General features: G+C 34.5%; 2 protein-coding genes across 2 annotated transcripts; one reads left to right on the top strand and one right to left on the bottom strand.

Moving 5' to 3' along the window:
• The first annotated feature begins 2449 nt into the window (after nucleotides 1–2449).
• LOC115986600 (abscisic acid 8'-hydroxylase 2) lies at nucleotides 2450–10326 on the top strand. Its single transcript, XM_031109790.1, has 8 exons — nucleotides 2450–2831; nucleotides 3006–3324; nucleotides 3446–3595; nucleotides 3733–3981; nucleotides 4439–4528; nucleotides 5422–5607; nucleotides 6016–6134; nucleotides 9911–10326. The coding sequence occupies exons 1-8, from the start codon at nucleotides 2605–2607 to the stop codon at nucleotides 10008–10010; spliced, it is 1440 nt and encodes a 479-aa protein (XP_030965650.1). The 5' UTR covers nucleotides 2450–2604; the 3' UTR covers nucleotides 10011–10326.
• A 5208-nt stretch (nucleotides 10327–15534) lies between these two features.
• On the bottom strand, nucleotides 15535–17112 carry LOC115986605. The gene has a single exon (XM_031109803.1). The coding sequence runs from the start codon at nucleotides 16902–16904 to the stop codon at nucleotides 15717–15719; it is 1188 nt and encodes a 395-aa protein (XP_030965663.1). The 5' UTR covers nucleotides 16905–17112; the 3' UTR covers nucleotides 15535–15716.
• Nucleotides 17113–18075: the final 963 nt, after the last annotated feature.

Consider the following 18075-nt stretch of genomic DNA (forward strand, 5'->3'; position numbering starts at 1 on the left):
GCAACGCAATGCAAACCAACGCCGTACACATGCAGCTCTATTATGCCTTCATCTAATAACAATATATATCGAGAAAACTACGAGAGAGTGAGTTTAAACTTTGATATGGGGTTTTACCTAAAATTTGGCAACAAGAAACAAACCCAGAACTCTCAGACTTATTAAAAAAAGGCAGATCTTATCTAACTCTTAATCAAAAAAATACAAAGCTCTACTGCAATGACAGGTTAATAACTCATCGACGGTGGCCCCCACTTGAGTGCTGAACAGTACGGACTATCACTACTGAGAAAAATAGATGGGGGCCCCGGCCAGCCCTGCTTAGTGCTCAGGGGTCAGGTGCTACATACACTTGCATATTACACACCTGAGATTCTAACACGTGTGAGATTCGATTCCCAACGTATATTGTAAAAAAAAAAAAAACAACCACAAATTAAGGTCACGTGTTGCATGGATAGGATAGGTTGGTCATGGGGTGGGCTGGACTGCGATTATTGGGCTGTGCCTGTTGCGGCCTTGGTTAGTTGGGCTGACTCACCTCATCCGGGTGTTAATTTGGTCGATGGCAAGTCATCGGTGATAGGATCCGAAAATTTCGGTTCGAGTGGCGGGTATCTTGTTTGAGAAGCTGACGACTTTGACCGGAAAGATGCCTTCCTATCTTGTTTCCAATTTTGTAGATTCGGCAAGATCTCTACCAAGTTTAATAAAGATCTCAACCAATTTGGTGAGATTTATGTTAGATTCAATGAGATCTCAACTGATTTAGTGAGATCTCCATCAGATCTAGTAGAAATCCTCGCTTTATTATGGATGAACAATATCAGTTGATTTAACCAAAGAAAATTTGTATTGTGGAGACTGAAATCAAGTGAAGTAGTAGTAGACGGCGAGTCTTTAAGTCTCCTGCCCAACATGGTTGAATCGGGTGATGTGTCGCCTCCAAACCCAACAACTCCGACCCATAGACACCCTATTTATATAAAATATTACAACATTTATTGTTCCCTTACTAATTCAATAGTTACAACAATGGAGGTGGAAAATTTGAAACATCATATGTAAACAAACACTAGGATCTCAATTGAAATGAAAGACTTTCAGCATCACTTATTTGCATTTTAGAGATACAATGTGTAAGTCATCCCACAAAACTAGCACAAAAAAGCTAGGGATTGATTGTTAGTACATAGATAATCTAGTTGTTGTCCATATATGGCTTGTTCAAAAATTTCCTTTCTTATGAAGTTGTTGTACCCTTTCTCTTTTTTCAATTTTATAGTTGAAAAAATTATAGTTGGAAGAGGACGAATTTGAACCTTGATCATTTTTATTGGAAGCACTAAAAAGTATTAGTTGAGTTGGGATCTTTTGTTAGAGTTATTGTACCTTGATGTGCCGTGATTTAGTGAGTTGTACATAATTAAGTTGCACATATTAAACAACTATTTTACAAAAAAGGACATAAGGAACATGTATATTGTGTATTGGATTAATTTAGGAAGTAGGACCGTGAAGCTCAAATACTTGGTGAATGAATACGGGATAGAGGTATAGTAGCTATTGTGCATACAAGTAACATTTATCACAGAATTTAGATATTGTGGTCGAATTTCATCCATGTAATAAGTGTGTGGTATATCAAACACAATAGAAAGATTGATATTTTAGCTCAATTTAGGAAACAAGCCTGAGGTTGAGTTTGGCATTAGCTTTAAACTTTTAGTTTCTATGTACATCTTTTTAAAACCTCATTTTTTCTCACATTTTCAAATTTTTTCAACAAACAAGAATAGTTCAACACACTTTCAGCAAAAATCTAAATGAGTTATTCCCAAACAGACCCTCAGTATATTAATTTTCTTATAATCTAATTCTAGTTTAAATTGTCAAAAGCTATCTAACTCAATTGGTTTACAGCTAGTGGGTTCCAGTTAGCTCAACTGGTAAAGTCTCTGATGGTTGAATAAGAGATCTGGGGTTCAATCCCCGCCTATACCAAAAACTGATTGGTGTCTTGGTCTGATGATAAAGAGATATCATCAGAAGCGGACGCCATAGGTTGAAACTCTCTCAAAAAAAAAAATTTTGGTTTACAGCTCTAGATCCATAATTATCTAATTATTAATTTTTTTATTAAAAAAATCCAATTTAAATTTCAATAGCAGTAGTACTACAAGAAAAAAAAAATTATTGCAATGAAAAATTGTTACAATAACATTAGAGTTATTGCAATAATTAATGCGAAATGTTGTAATAAAATTTTAGATAATAAGTTCATGCAAAAAAAAATTTTCATCGTGATTTTTAAGTTATTGTAATAAATTTTTGTAATGTAATGCCATTAATAATTTATCACTTTTCAGCTACAACCGGATGTAATAACTTATTTTTGATGTAGTCATTGTCCAAAAAATAAATAATAAAAAGAGAGCCAGAGCTGCAAGGTGTTTCCATAACTATGGTGACGTCTGTCTCAAACCCCAATTAACCTTCCCACTAGCTCTATAAAAACACCCACACCACCACGACATCTTCCTTCAACTAGCACTTCTTGTTCAAGTTGGCCTCTTGCCACCTCTCTATTTTTTCATTAACACCATGCAAGTTTTCTCACTATCACCCCTCTTTGCAATTTTTCATTCTCAGTTTGTCATTCTTATACCATTACTATTATGTTCTTTGTTGCTGCTCCTACCCTTCCTCCAATGGCACCACCCCAGACACAAACGCTTACCCCCTGGTTCAATGGGTTGGCCATACATAGGAGAGACTCTCAAGCTCTACACTGAAAACCCAAATTCCTTCTTTTCCAACAGGCAAAAACGGTACACAAATTCACACATAGGCCCCCCCAGTTTCTCATTTCTATGTTGATCCTTTTGTTCATAGCTAGTTCCTATACAGAAACTAATTAAGTAAAATAAGCACGCCCAGAAAGAGTAAAAATTGTATTTTTTACTAGTAAGTTCTGAAAAGTTTTTTATGGTCCATTTGTGCAGGTATGGGGATATATTTAAGACCCACATATTGGGATGCCCCTGTGTGATGGTTTCAAGCCCAGAAGCTGCAAGGGTTGTGTTAGTGAGTCGAGCTCATCTATTCAAGCCAACTTATCCACCAAGCAAAGAGAAAATGATAGGGCCAGAGGCTCTCTTCTTTCATCAAGGGGCCTACCATTCAAGGCTCAAGAAGTTGGTCCAAGCTTCCTTTTTGCCCTCAGCAATAAGAGGGTCAGTCTCGAAGATTGAGCATATTGCTCTCAAGCTTATCCCCACATGGAACAATTGTACCATTTACACCTTGCAAGAGATGAAAAGGGTATATCAGCAGTTTGTTACACTTCCTGTCTTATAAATATATATTAGCTTTTTTTTTTTTTTGGTATGATTTTTCACATTAGAATTCTATTAGGTTTATTCCTATTTTTTGGTCTCTTCAGTACGCCTTTGATGTGGCAATGATTTCGGCCCTCGGTGACCAACATGACTTAGAAATGGAAGGAATAAAAAATTTGTATCAATGCCTTGAGAAGGGCTACAATTCCATGCCTCTAGATCTACCGGGAACTCCTTTTCGCAAGGCAATGAAGGTAATAACTAATAGTCCTACATTGCTTTGAGAACATAATTTGTACCATATGTTGTGATAATGTAAGATAAGGTTTATATATATATATTTCTAAAGTGGGGTTTTGTTTTTTTATAATAATTTTATATTTTAAATAAGGCAAGGAAGCTTCTGAATGAGGATTTGAGAAGAATAATAAAAAAGAGAAGGGAGATTGGGAAACATGGTGGAGGCTTATTAGGAATATTTTTGGGAGCCGAAGACGAGAAGCATAATCAGCTTAGTGATTCTCAAATTGCTGACAATATAATAGGAGTCATCTTTGCTGCTCATGATACAACTGCGAGTGTCCTAACATGGATTCTAAAGTATTTGCACGATAATGTCAATCTCCTAGAAGCCGTGACGGTAAAATTTTCATTGGACTAAATTGTTATTTGCTTGTTCTTCAATTTTAGTCCAAATCTCTATAGATTTTTAGATTAGATTTTTGTTAAAATATGCGTGTGTCTTTATTTCTTGAAATGTATTTTTCCACTCGGGTATATTTTAATATTCTTGGTTGAGGATTTTTGCTTCTTTTCAAAGCTTTCCCCAGTCATTGTCTTGATAAAATAAATAAATAATGCAATGATGGGGAGAGATATCGTGGTATTTGAATATCCAAAACAAAACGAAAGAAACTTTGGGTTATTTAGTGTAGTAACGTTGTTTGTATTTTTTAAAAATATGTATAGGTAAAAAAATATATAAAAATACGTGTAATATTGTTTAAACACTGAAAACTGTTGCTCAAAACATCCTACCAAACAACGCATTTTTGTTCTATTTTTTAATGTTATACATTGGCAATCAAATGTTTCAGAAGGAACAAGAAGGAATTCAACGCAAACTGTTTGAAGAAAATCGTGGGCTTACGTGGGATGATACTCGGCGCATGCCATTGACTGGCAGGGTAATTTTGTTTTTGTTTTTGTTTTTTTTATAAGTGATAAATTTTAAAAAATTATAAATTTAATCTTTTAACTATAGTTATAATATTAAGTATGTGTTTGGATACGCGTCTGCAGCAGATGTCTGCGTTTCTTTTTTCTTTTTTCTTTTTTGGAAAAGTGCGTTTCTGTGGCTGTTTTGTAGTTTTCAATCAATCCCATATGCTATTCATGGGACTCACAAACCTCTTTATTCAGCAATTTTTCATTAAAAATGAGTCTCCACGGTACTATTTACACATTTAAAAATTATTTTGCTATAGTATTTTCAGTTTTTAGTAAAATAAACTATATCCAAATGGACCCTAAACCCAAATGCTTGGAAGATTGGAAATATTTTATTTTATTTTATTTTTTAAGAGAGTTTCAACCTATGACGTCCACTTCTAATGATGTTCTGCTAACTAGAACCTAGGCTATTTATTTATTCTGGATAAGCTTAAAATAGGTCATTTTCCTTTCAAACGGATTTATTTCATAATTCTAATTAAATATTACATATTTAAATATGTATACAATATCATATTATTTAAAATTTTAAACAATATTATTATTTAATTTCAAAAAAATAAAATAATAGATATATTTTATTATATTCTCTTTTTCATTTTTAAGTGAAATGGTGAGAGTATATTCTATGATTTAAAATTTATTTATTTATCTAAAAATGTACATGATAATGCATTTTTAGATCTCTAATATTGAACTAAAATTTATGGAATAGATCAAGTTGAAATTGGAGATGGTCTTATTGCCTTCACACTCCATCAACATTAGTGGCAAATTAATTCTAGCTATTAATTTGTTTTCTTAGTTAAAGCTCATCATGAGTCATGATAAAGTGAATTAATTTCAGGTGATTCAAGAAACACTAAGAACTGCAAGTATACTCTCTTTCACATTCAGAGAAGCTGTAGAAGATGTTGAATTTGAGGGCTACTTCATTCCGAAGGGTTGGAAGGTTCTGCCTCTCTTCAGAACCATTCATCACAGTGCTGATTTCTTCCCTCAACCCGAAAAGTTTGACCCTTCAAGATTCGAGGTAAGTAAGAAAGACTTTTCCTAGCGTACCCAAATGCCAGCCTCCCATAAAAACAACTTCTTAGCATATCTGTACCAAGATTCAAGAAGTGGGTCATACACACTGTTATATTCTATCTTGTTTTGGAAGAAATATAAGGTTGTCAATTGTTCGATTATCTTGAAGTGTCTTTTTCATTTCCATATAAATCTTCCTCTACTCAGACCATCTGTGCCTGAAATCTTTTCATGTTTCAGATCACGTGAGCTAGTTTTGTATGGTAGTAAAAAATTTGTAACATAAACTAGTTTGGAAGTCTATATTAAATCCTGTTGTATAGTAAAAAAGATAGAATATATTGTTTTTTTGGGTGATAGAGAAGACTTTAAAGAGATTCTGGCTTTGGTTTTTGTTTGTGTGATGGAACAGGTGCCACCTAGACCTAACACGTACATGCCGTTTGGGAATGGAGTGCATGCTTGTCCAGGAAGTGAGCTGGCTAAGCTAGAGACTCTCATTCTTCTACACCACCTCACCACTTCTTGCAGGTTCTCTCTCTCTCTCTCCCTCAAATTTCTTCCAGTTAATTAGTACAATCTTAATCACTCACACTTTATTACAAATGGGGTTTCAATAATGGTCCATTTTATGGTACTAATTTCGTTTTGTAATAGTGGAAGATATTCATAACATAGTATCACATATTGTCAATACTACCTAGTATGAGTTTGTGAAAAAAGGTTGTCTCACTCTTCTTGAAAACCAAAAAAAGAAAAGAAAAAAGGTTGTCTGTTTTTGTCTTGGTTGACTATTAGGGGGGGGGGGGGGGGTGTTTGGTGCTTTGATCAGTGGTCCATTTTGGGTGTTCCTTAGGCTATGGAAGTGGTCCTCAGTGGCTTTGAAGGTGAGTGAGCATAAGTTTTTTCTTGTGAACAGGAAGAGTGGATGCCAAATTGCCAATCAAGCTTACAAAAAAAAAAAAAAAAAAAAAACTAAGAATTGTTCACCTACATGTTTCTATACACGTGGCACACATGCAAGAAATTTTAGTCAAACGTAACTCTTATATGACCTCTGCATGACATACAAATTAAATAAATTCTCTCAGCTTCATTGTCATCTGTCATCAGCTCAAAAACAGTGTGACTGTATAACTGATCCACAAGATTCTTCATTATCGTTTATGAAATCCTTGTCGTCATGCCCATTTTACAATTTAATTACTAATACTATTAAAATTTCCTTATCTTCTTGTGAAATATTGTATCTTAAAAAATTACTAAGTATTTTAATAAATTTATTGAAATTAATCTAAATGATTTTGCACTGGTTACAGGGAAGACATATAGTTTTTTTAAGGCAAGATGCCCATTTATAGAATAATGGGCATCTTAAGCTGAATGATAGACACATTTTGACTGCAATATATAGCAGAGAAATTCTTTGTGATCTCATTTTCAATAAACTAAATGGGAGTGTTAATTAGATTTTGACTCTACCATCTAAGTATCTTAATTTTAATTAGTTTTAGACTTCATTATATGGTCCATCTATGCCTTTAAGTTTTAATTAATGAGTCTTGTTAATAGAGTGATCTTAGGTAATTGTTAATAAACTATTTTAGAAAAGTTTTGATCTTTACTTTTATTGAAATATAAAAACTTGTCAAAACAATTAATTCATTTTTTCTTTTCTCATGAATTTTTTCTAAATATACTTCATAAATCAATGTCTTTTAAATATTCGTTAACTTTTCCCATAATTAATTAGTTTTAGACTCTATCATGAGTAATGCTACAAGTACAAATTATTTTATAATATTTTTATAAACTATTGATGTGGCAAATTTTTACTAGTTCTAATCTAGGCCATCATTAATATTACATTTTTATTTACCAATAATTATTTGGTAAATGCTAAGCCACATCAACAGTCTGTAAAAATGTTGTAAAATAGTTTGTATCTGTAGCATTACTCTTCTATCATTTACATTTCCCAATTTTCTTTAGTTCTACATTTTATCATCCAAGTCTCTCTATTGGGTAGAACTATTATGGTCCATCTAAGCCGCCTATTAATTAAAGAATCAATGCCATGATAGTACTACCAAATGACATTGGTTCTTTATTGTGTAGAACTATTATGGTCCATTTAAATCTCAAGAAATTATAATATTTTTATCACGGACTATATCATTTGTTCATCATTCTACTAAAAAAATTCTACTTGTTTAAAATTACTGAGTCAGAAATAAATTTAAACAAAAAATAACTACTGATTTAGCAGTTTTAAATAAATTAGAGTTTTTTAGTGGAATGATAGATAAATGACGTGGTTCACCACAAAGGCCATATAATTTCTCATAAATTTCCTAGTTTAACCCTAATAGAAAGAACTATATATCTTTTTTTTTTTTTTTTTTTGTGCTGAGAAAGAACTAAATATTTTTGTCCATCTAAGCCGCCTCGTTTTAATTAGTTTTAAATTATATCGTCTAAACCTCTCATACATTGATTTCCTAATAGGTAAGACTAGTATGACCATGTCACAACTAATAGTCTCAACCATCATGTTTTTTACCATAAGTGGAAGGGAAGAGATTCGAACATGAGTTTTTATATGGGAGGAGATTCGTATTATATGGGAGAAGACCCTACGAGTCTCCTCCCAGTCCAATCACTCTTTTTTTTTTTTTCTTGGGAAAACAGTCCAATCACCCTTTAAATTTAGGAAAAAAAAACGTTTTAGATTCCAATGGTCTGGGTGGATAATAGATATTCTCCGATTCCAATGTCTTCCCTATCATTCATCAAAAATATCAAATCCAATTACTCATTACTCATATCTCTATACTCTAAATTTAACACTAGCCGTTGGATCTACTATGTTAGAAATACGGATCCCTGCCCAGTAAAAGAGACACAATTTGCCAGTTGCATAAACCAGTACAAATGTCATTGTGTTTGTGTCCTAGCTAAATGTACGGGTCTCCTTAACACCACAACTTTGCTTTGCACATTTACACCCAGTCTATGATATCTGTCTATGCACAAATTTCAAATTTGCTCTTTTTTTCTTTTACAGTACAATACCTATGTCTATTGTTGTTTTTTTGGGGGGTGTGGGTGGGGGGCCGGGGTGAGGAAATCATACAAATGGTTAATAATAGATAATAAAGGAGTGGTGATGAATTCAATGAGAATCACCATTGGGCTAGTTGTCTATGTGATACCCAGTATATCTTATGTGTCCACTAATTCGAGAGTTCGATCCTCCGCAATAACAAATTACTCAGGAAAAAAAAATTAATAAGAATCAATAATATCTTATCAATTTAATAATTGTGCAATTTATTAAGAAAATTGTTGTGTCAGTAATATTATTAGGGAAGAATTGAGAGTGGTGAGTATAAAATTTATTTTGAAAAAAATATCTGACTTATGATATTGATTCCCTAATAAATATTATTTAAAAAAAAACAGTTTTTTAATGGAAAGACAAAAAAAAAAAAATGTTAAGAATCCAATTAAAGAAAATTTTTATGGGAAAAGAAAAAAAAACAATTAATATTTTGATAATTTTTCTCATTTTTCATAAAAGTAATGTCAAAATTTTTATAAAATGGATTGTTAACGAGTGCTCTAAATTATTAGTATGACAAAAAAAAAAAAAAGAATATTGAAGCATAAAAATCTGTGCAATTTATGTTATTTTATGTGGTTGCACTCTGTCTGAGCTCAACTAATACAAATGCTTCTTAGGTCTGGTTAATGTGTATCCTTAAGCCATCCACTTTTGGAAATATTTTCTCGGGAATTGAAAAAGTATTGACCTTAAGCCATCCACTTTTGGAAATATTTTCTCGGAAATTGAAAAAGTTGTCAATACTTTTTCAATTCCTAAGAAATTTTTTTCAAAAAATGGTTAGTCATTGTGTGCCCTTAGGGCACACATGAGCAAAATCCATGCTTCTTTAGTGTGTGTGTGTGTGTGTGTGTGTGTGTGTGTGTGTGTGTGTGTGTGTGTGTGTGTGTGTGTGTGTGTGTGTGTGTGTGTGGGGATACAGAGGACGTTTTATTTATTATAATATGAGACTAGTACCTATGGCTAGATACCATATGAATAGCTAGCTAGATACAAAAGGGTGCAATTTTGCAAGGTACAGTTAAAATTTGAACACTTAAAAAAGTCCCCTAGTTCATGCTTTTTCACATTCAAGGTTGGTGGAAAAAATGTTGTTATTTCTGTCCCAACAATTTCAAAAGTTGAAATGTTGTTTCTTACTTTCTTTTAATTGTAATCTCATATGTTTAGCTTTATTTAGGTGGCAAGTTGTAGGAGATGGAGATGGTATACAATATGGCCCTTTCCCTGTACCCAAACAGGGTTTACCTATAAAGGTTACTCCAAAGAACAAGAAATGAACCCTGAAGAGCATTAAGTATGTTTTGAGTTCTTGATGAAAATCGAAATGTTATCCAGTGGGTAAAAAGAAAAACACATTTCCCCATTGAGAGTTTCTCTGTTTCTTCTTCTTCTTTTTATTTTTTAATTTATCATTTCTCCATTTTTCAATTGTATTTGCAAACTTTCTTGTTAGGATTTAGTATGTAGGATGAGTGGGTCAGTATCAAATGCATTATTAATCTTTGTGTAACATATATCAAAATCCCCTTCAACAAGAGTAATTATTTTTTGCATTTTGTGAATTTGAGAAGAAGATCATGGTTTTGAGGATCAAATGTGTGTGGTCTTGAATTTGGATCAAGTAACTGTCATGTTCATAGATATTTTGCTTTCCTCTCTCTCTCTCTCTTTATGGTGCACAAGGTTTTAGTGACAACCTGGGCTAAAATGAGGTCCAAGCTCACATAATGTTGTTACCCCCATAAGGCAATCATTGCAGAGCACGTGGCTAAATTCCATGGATTGGTGGCTGCTGTGGCATACTAAGGTTCCACGTTGGTCTGTGTCTCACACAATATATTGGTCTACGTGGATACCTAGCAATGTCCAGTACTCCATTTAAACCCAAAAAAGAGCTCATCAAATAGATAAAAAGAAACGTGAGGAAAGAAGGAAACACATTGAAACGACGTTAAACATAGTCCAATTATGTACTATTTATTGGTAGATGTTTTTCTATCCTTGGGAGTTGGGACCACAACTTCTCACATCTAGAGGTTTTGTCATGACTCATGACTCAGAGAAAGTGTAAGCAATGTGGGACTCGGGCTTAGGATTCCTGAGTCTCACATCACAAAACATTTCGAGGTTTATCATCTGAGGAAGGGTTATAACCAAACTCTACCTAACAAACATCTGATGTAGAACTCAACACAGGGTTGCACAACATGCTTATCCATTCAAATTTCATACAAATTCGGAGTACCACATGTTTGTTTACTACAATTCTTCAAAATCATTTAATAATCCTTAAGATTGTTTTGGATTATGCATTCGATCTGTAGATTCACACATAAAACCACTGCCAATCATAATCAATTAACAGAGGGTAGAAAAGTCTCATGACCATTACCAAATTAAATCACCTCCAAATTCTAGAAAGATTTTCTTATTTCTAGATAAATGACTTGGGAACTACGTAGGAACACAGACTGTGGCACCATTGTTCTACTCGTGTGCACGTTTTTATGAAATGAAGTGTATATATAATAGTCACTAGATCATCACATCAAATTCTCAGTTACTACAAAATTCAGCATTCCATATAATAACCACAAAATTCGGCATTCCATATGGGCAAGCATGTCCACAATAAATTAATTTTCATTAGTAAGACAAGGGAACCCATTGCTACAAATATTGAGAATATGATGTTGAACAGATCTGCAAATGACACCAAGACCTTTCTTTTTCTTGTTTTTTGGTTCAATGATGGAATCAGTAATTTGTTTTATTTTTAATAATAACAAATTTTAGAAAAGAGAATAGACTTTATGAAGACAACTTATACAAGATGTAAACAAGGGTGTATTTGCACAGGACAGGAGCTTTCAAGGAATACAACATAATCATTCCATATACTAGAGCTGAAAGATACACACGAAAAGGTTATTAAGTGTCTCGGACTTATTCGCTATACCTGAAAAGGACTTTTTTTTTTTGGGGGGGGGGGGGGGGGGGGGGGGGGTGGTGGTGGTGGTGGTGATTTACCGCATTTATAAAACACATGAAAACCAAAATGGATTACCAAATGGCACAAGTAAAAATCATGTCAAAAGTAGCACAATCGTACATCCAACTTCGAGAAGTATTGCAGAATGGGAAAACCTGTAAGGGTCACTGCATTTTTATTTTACTATACCAAGAAATTAAGACAAAACATGGTCAAGCCAGCCTGCCATTACACATAAACTTAAAAAGAGAAGAAACGACAGGATACCAAAGAAAAAAGAGAATCTGGATATCCCAAGACAGAAACATTGGTAGAAATAAGGAGCCAAAATAGGACCAGCTAATCCTTGTCTTTAAGTGCATGAAATCAGAAAGTGGTTTTTTTAGCTTGTCATAAGAAGAAAACCCCCATGCAAGATTGTAAGTGTTCATTATGAGGATCTTGTAATTTACTTTGTGTCTGTGAAATGTCTAGTGCAAAACAAAGCTTATTTCACATCAGATGAGTTGGCTTACATGTGCGCATGAGGTGGCTTCCACAATACTAGATTTTTCTCTTTATGGATGTTTGAGTCCCACATTGCCATTCAACACAACTTGTCAAATGCTAGATTGTGGGGTTGCCATTTGCTGATACGGAGGGTTGATTTGCAGGCCGGTTCATGCAATAAACATGAGGTCTCTGCCAGGTGCATTGTGATTTATAACTAGATAATACTCATATGTTGGAAAGTTTTCCTTAACTAAAGAAACAACGCAACCTTCCAGTGTAATCTGTTTTATTGGTAAGCATTCACGCACCCAATGGGGTGTGGAACTTACAACGTGACACACCACCTCCCTGTGACAAGGGGAGGAGGTTTTATCTAAGCTAAAGCTCATTGGTGTAGTGTAAGTTTTCCTATCGTTCAACACATTAGTCATTGGAAAAACTAAAAGGTAACTCAATTTCTAACATAGGGAAACTTTAAACAGGCTTGATCATAAGATCTGCAAAAGTTGTGTAATCTACCAAACAACAAATGGAAAGGACAATCTATCAGATAACATATGAAAAGGACAATCAACAAAGGGTATTAGACTATGTAGAGCATGGTTTTGTGTTCAATCGATCCGGTTTGGACCCGACCCAGCTTGGGAGCATTATGATTTTAAATAGGTTTTATTGTGAGGCTTAGGCTGATAGGAGTTTTTTTCCCCTTTTTGGGGTTATATATATATTGTCACTTCAGGATTAGGGTTTGATGTATTGTAAACTGTCTCTGTATCATTCTCTCTAACATAGTGAAAATTGCTGCAACTCCATGGACATAGCCCTAGTGGTGAACCAAATAAATCTTTTTGTTGTGTGATTGTTCTTTGTGTGTTCTTCTCTATTTTTGCTTCTCACAAGTTTTGGGAATTAGATTCAATTCCCTTCAAAGGGTCCAATACATAATCAATTAAAAAATCAACAAGATGTGGATGTATCAAACTCGGACGGAGACTTGAAGTCACCTCATTGGCACTGTATCCTATAGATATTATGACTGATAGAATATGCAGGTACAATCAACAAAGGTTGTTTCAGTCGGTAGCGAGAGGAGATCATGAAATGCTTATCTAATCTGTAGCAATCAGAAGACAGCATACTGAAAGGTAATCAAGGAAGGATCAAAGCATATCAATTAAATAGCAACAAGATGAAACGTATAAAGTGCAGATGGAGACTTAAACCCCGTTCAATGGCCAATACCCAACAGATAATAGACCTGGTCTATCTGGTATCTCAAAAAATTTACTCATTGTCTTCATTATTTAAGGGCCGTATAACAAGAAAATTAACAAAGGGGAATTTTATAGAGCCATGCCTGTTGTCGATGTCTTTATTTTTCAAGCAGTCACACATTTCCGAAACCCTTATCTACAACAAAATAACTAGCAGTCTCTATATCTTTGAAGTAATAAAAACTATGTATTTAGATCCCAAACACTTGCGCAGCTGATTAATTGGATTAATTCAACAAGATAAGCGTATTCCAAATAGATAATCCAACGTGTAATTCAACCACAGTAATCAATCACGAAATCTAAAGCAACGATAATGAAAGTTGCAAAAGCACACAAAGATTTTTGTAACGAAGTGGAAAAACAATGAACAACCTCTTCAATGTAAAAACCAATTCAGGTTCAGGGGATCCAACCCATATAGAAAAAGCAATTACAAATAATCTACTTCCAAACCTTTTGCAAAACTAAACTCTATATCGTACTCTCCACAAACACCCCATTTGTCTTCTCACCACATTGACTCAAGCTACTCTAGAATCTTTCTATGTGAATCTCTTTTACGAGTGAACCTCATCTGCAACCTAGAACTCAACAATAACAACCCACTATTGAGAATTAACTCACTTAGCATATGCACACACAACCCACATACAATCCACAAGTCAAAGTATCCAAATAAAACCCCCCCCCCCCCCAATGCTTAAATTCCTAATGTCCTTATTAGGGCCCACATTGTATTGCAATGCCCCCTAGTCACATAGTGTTACTAGGTTGGCTTTGATACTATTTTTTACAACCTGAGGAAATACTGGTCATATCTACGCTATACCCCAAAAGGACAATTCAAGTTACAATTGAGACCTTGAGTAATCACTTTATAACCCAGTTTATCGAAGTAAATACCAAATGTGAGACTCAGCACGTGCCCGCACAACACTCACTTATCCAATCCAATCCACATATTTCGGACTATAACATCAACAATCTTGCTTGAGTGAGAGTGAAGCAAAGTTTCTGCCTACTTCAATGTTTCATTTGAGCAAGTCCCAATTTTCGCTTGAGCAAAATTCTTTGGTCTTTAGATTTTCAATCAGCTCATTGATAGACTTCTAACATAATTCAAATACATCAATTCCAGCCCTCTTTGACACTAGTTTTGTCATATGGACTTTGCCAACATCTAGAACCTAGCAGTCTTCTTTTTCAAAGTCATGAAAAGAACCAGAAAAAGAGGAAGCCAACAAATGCATACTTGATCTTCCCTTAGGTTCCTGCAATGTCTTCCAGGTGAACCATATTGACATTCATGGGTCATATGATGAAAGTGTGCTGTGAATGACAACTTATTTTTTGTCATCTTCTCAGCCAGTGGAGCTAATTATGAGTTCTCACAAATGGATTCACTTCTGATTACCTTATTTTTCATGCCACTCATTCATCAATATATAATCATTTTAGGTCCACTAATTTCATGGACATTAAATGACTCGACTAACCAGCATCTATAAACCAAACTTGCAGCTAGTTCTATGATTGTTGTATATGATACACAGTCTGACAGGTATATATATACGTTACAATTCTAGAAGATCTATACTGCTTTGAAACTTTTATAAAAACAATACTTTTCTAGATTGTGGATTTGGATTGAGGAATCTGGATTGTTGTTCTTAGGGTACTAGTGAACTATGGTAACTCCACTTAAATAAAATAAAATAAAACTTGTTTCTTAAGTGTGTCTCTCTTACATTACTTTAGCAAGCACACCAAAGCTTACACAACGCACTTATAGAGACTTCAGACATAAACGTAATTGCTAGCGCATGGCCAAGTGAAACTGAAGAACTGTAAGAACTCAAAAGGCATAGAACAGAGAAGAACCATAGCCGTTTGCTTTCTGCAATCTTGCAGGTAATGTAAGGTATGTCAACAAATAAAGGCAATCATTAAAAAATGATAAGCCTACCTTGTAATCACAATCCAGCCAAGCTAGTACATTTCAAGGAACAAAAATTAATGCAACAAGAGAGATTGTAAAACTTGTAAATAATATAGAAACAGGCTTAACAAAAATGAATGAACAGTAATAAACATCCAACAGAAATGTGCATCTGTTATATAGAATCTGACATTTTCCATTTCCATTTCAAAACTCAAGTACTTGAATCCGACATATCAATCAGACAAAACGCAACATTAACAACAGCATTCCTGAGTATTAACTAATAAATAAAAGGAATGAACTTGTATCTAACTTTAGTTGCATACTCCATATACCTCTCTCCAAATGTCTCAACCATCAAAGCCTCCTCGAGTTTTGCCTTCTGCTCATAGTAAAACAAACAAACTGCTGCAACAAACAGCAAGCTCAAAGGTGCTCGAAGTGCAACACAGTAAGTGGCAAACAGTAGCATTGTAGACGAATATATTGGATGACGGACCCAACGATACGGCCCAAACTGCACCACAGCAGTTGGCACAACCACCTTTTCTGAATACTTTGCAAGATACAACGTTGAATTATACTGCATTAACATTGTCAATATTATCAAAATCCAAACCCCCACATTTGTCCACCCTCCAGGAATGCGATGCAGCTCAGGCCCTTCAAATGCAGCCAACCAGTGCCCAACCATAACTCCAACACAAAACAAAAGGCGATACCACTTGGGCGGATTCACACCCCACTTGGGATCATGTGGACGAGCATAGTAATCCCCATATAACCTTTTCCTTACACTAACATTGAAGAAAAAGAAATAATGGTATACAAAGAAGAACACAAAAGGCCAACCTTCAAGATAGCCATTGAAATGGGCTGGTGGGACAAGAGTGAGCCAAGTAAACGTGGAAGTAACAATGGCAAGTTGCTCAAATATGTTTGCTTCACCAATTAAATGCTTACGAAAGCTATATAATCCGTAAATTGCAAGCGCTATCGCCACAAACCATGGCCAGAACAACCATGTCCAGCTGAAGTACATCCAGAAAAAGGGGTTGAAGAGCATATTTACAGTCCATTTTGTGGCTGCAATGGCAATGGATAAGACCCCAGACCACTTCACAACATCAATTGGAGTTAACTGAGAAAGGGTTTTCTTCAACGAATCAAGTGAGAGGTTTTTGAGGGGTTTTAGCAATGGGTTCTGAGAATCCGAGCTGGTAGTGTTGGAATATGAGCATTTGAGAGGAGTTAACAAATGGGTTCTTGCTCTTGTCGGCGAAAATGCCAATGGGCTTGCATTAAATTGCCAATGTGATGGGGATTTGATGGGTTTAAGACTTTGGTGGCGCTGATAATTGGTGCTTGGCAAGTGTTTGTTGAAATGTCTGAAAGAGAGTTTGTTGTTTGTGAGTGTTATACCAAAAGGGAGGGTTTTTGAGTGGAGGACAATTGAGCTGGCTTCCATGGTTGATTGAGGCAAAACAGCAATGAATTTCTAAGACAATTTAGCAAATAAGTTGAGCACTAAGCATTGCTTTGAGTAGAAAATGAAGCAAAGGGAAACGCGGAAGAGATTCATGTTCTTCTGTATCAGTCACTGTGTCGTCGACAATGTAGCTAAGGCTTTTTTTTTTTTTTTGTGTGTGTGTGTGTGTCTTGACTTTTGAGTTTTGTCAACATTTTGGTTCGATGGGAGTTTGGGTTTTGATCATATGTGGGTTAATTGGGCCCAGCCCATCTTAGTAATGGCAAAAGTTTGAGTTATGATTTGTTAGAGAAGGGTGAAAAATAAGAGAGAGAAAATACGGGAGAAGGGAGGTAAGGGAAGAGTAGGGAAATAAGCATATTTTTTTTCTTGGGAAATGTTAAGGAATGTCTTAAGGCATTGATTTAGGAATCATTTGTAAAAATATTTTATAAAAAATGATAAAGTAATTAATTTTTCTGACAGTTTTTTAATATTTCTTATAAAAATAGTATTAAAAACTTTTATAATATGATGATTTATTAATAATTACCCTAAAGTAATATAACCATTTTTTCTTTTATATCTTGGGTGGCAAATGGCCATTGTGTGGATCCCACCTTAAAAATTCACCATTTTTTCTTTTTCCTTCCAATTAAGAGGAATAAAACAAGATGACGAGTGAAGAAGGGAAATAACTCTATCTTTTCCTCTTCTTCTTTTTTTTTTCCTCTTTTTTCCATTCTCTTTTCTCTTCCCTTAATCAGTGTTAAGCAAAAAGCTTCTCATACAAGAATAAAGTTAAAATTCAATTTATTCCCTTGATTTTTACTTTAGTTATAATTTAGATTATAAGGGTTAATTTATGTCAATTTAGTCCCTACATTATCAAAAGGGGTAATTATAATAAACCCACTTGTGATTTGGTCCAAAATCACTTTGTCTATCAGTGATTTAAAAGATGTCACTTTATCCACCTAAGGTAAGTTCCGTTTGTCTTTCGTAACCCACCTTTGTTAAAAACAAGGGTAAATAGGTATTTTTGTTATCCTTTTATGTCTCTCTCCTCTCAAAACAATAAAACACATACAAAACAAGATCAACCCTTTGGCTAGTGAATAGGGGTTGGCTTCAGTTTTGGACCACGAATAGGGGCTGGCCTGATATCACC

This window comes from Quercus lobata, chromosome 1 (genome assembly GCF_001633185.2).
Source record: "Quercus lobata isolate SW786 chromosome 1, ValleyOak3.0 Primary Assembly, whole genome shotgun sequence".
Taxonomy (NCBI): Eukaryota; Viridiplantae; Streptophyta; class Magnoliopsida; order Fagales; family Fagaceae; genus Quercus; species Quercus lobata.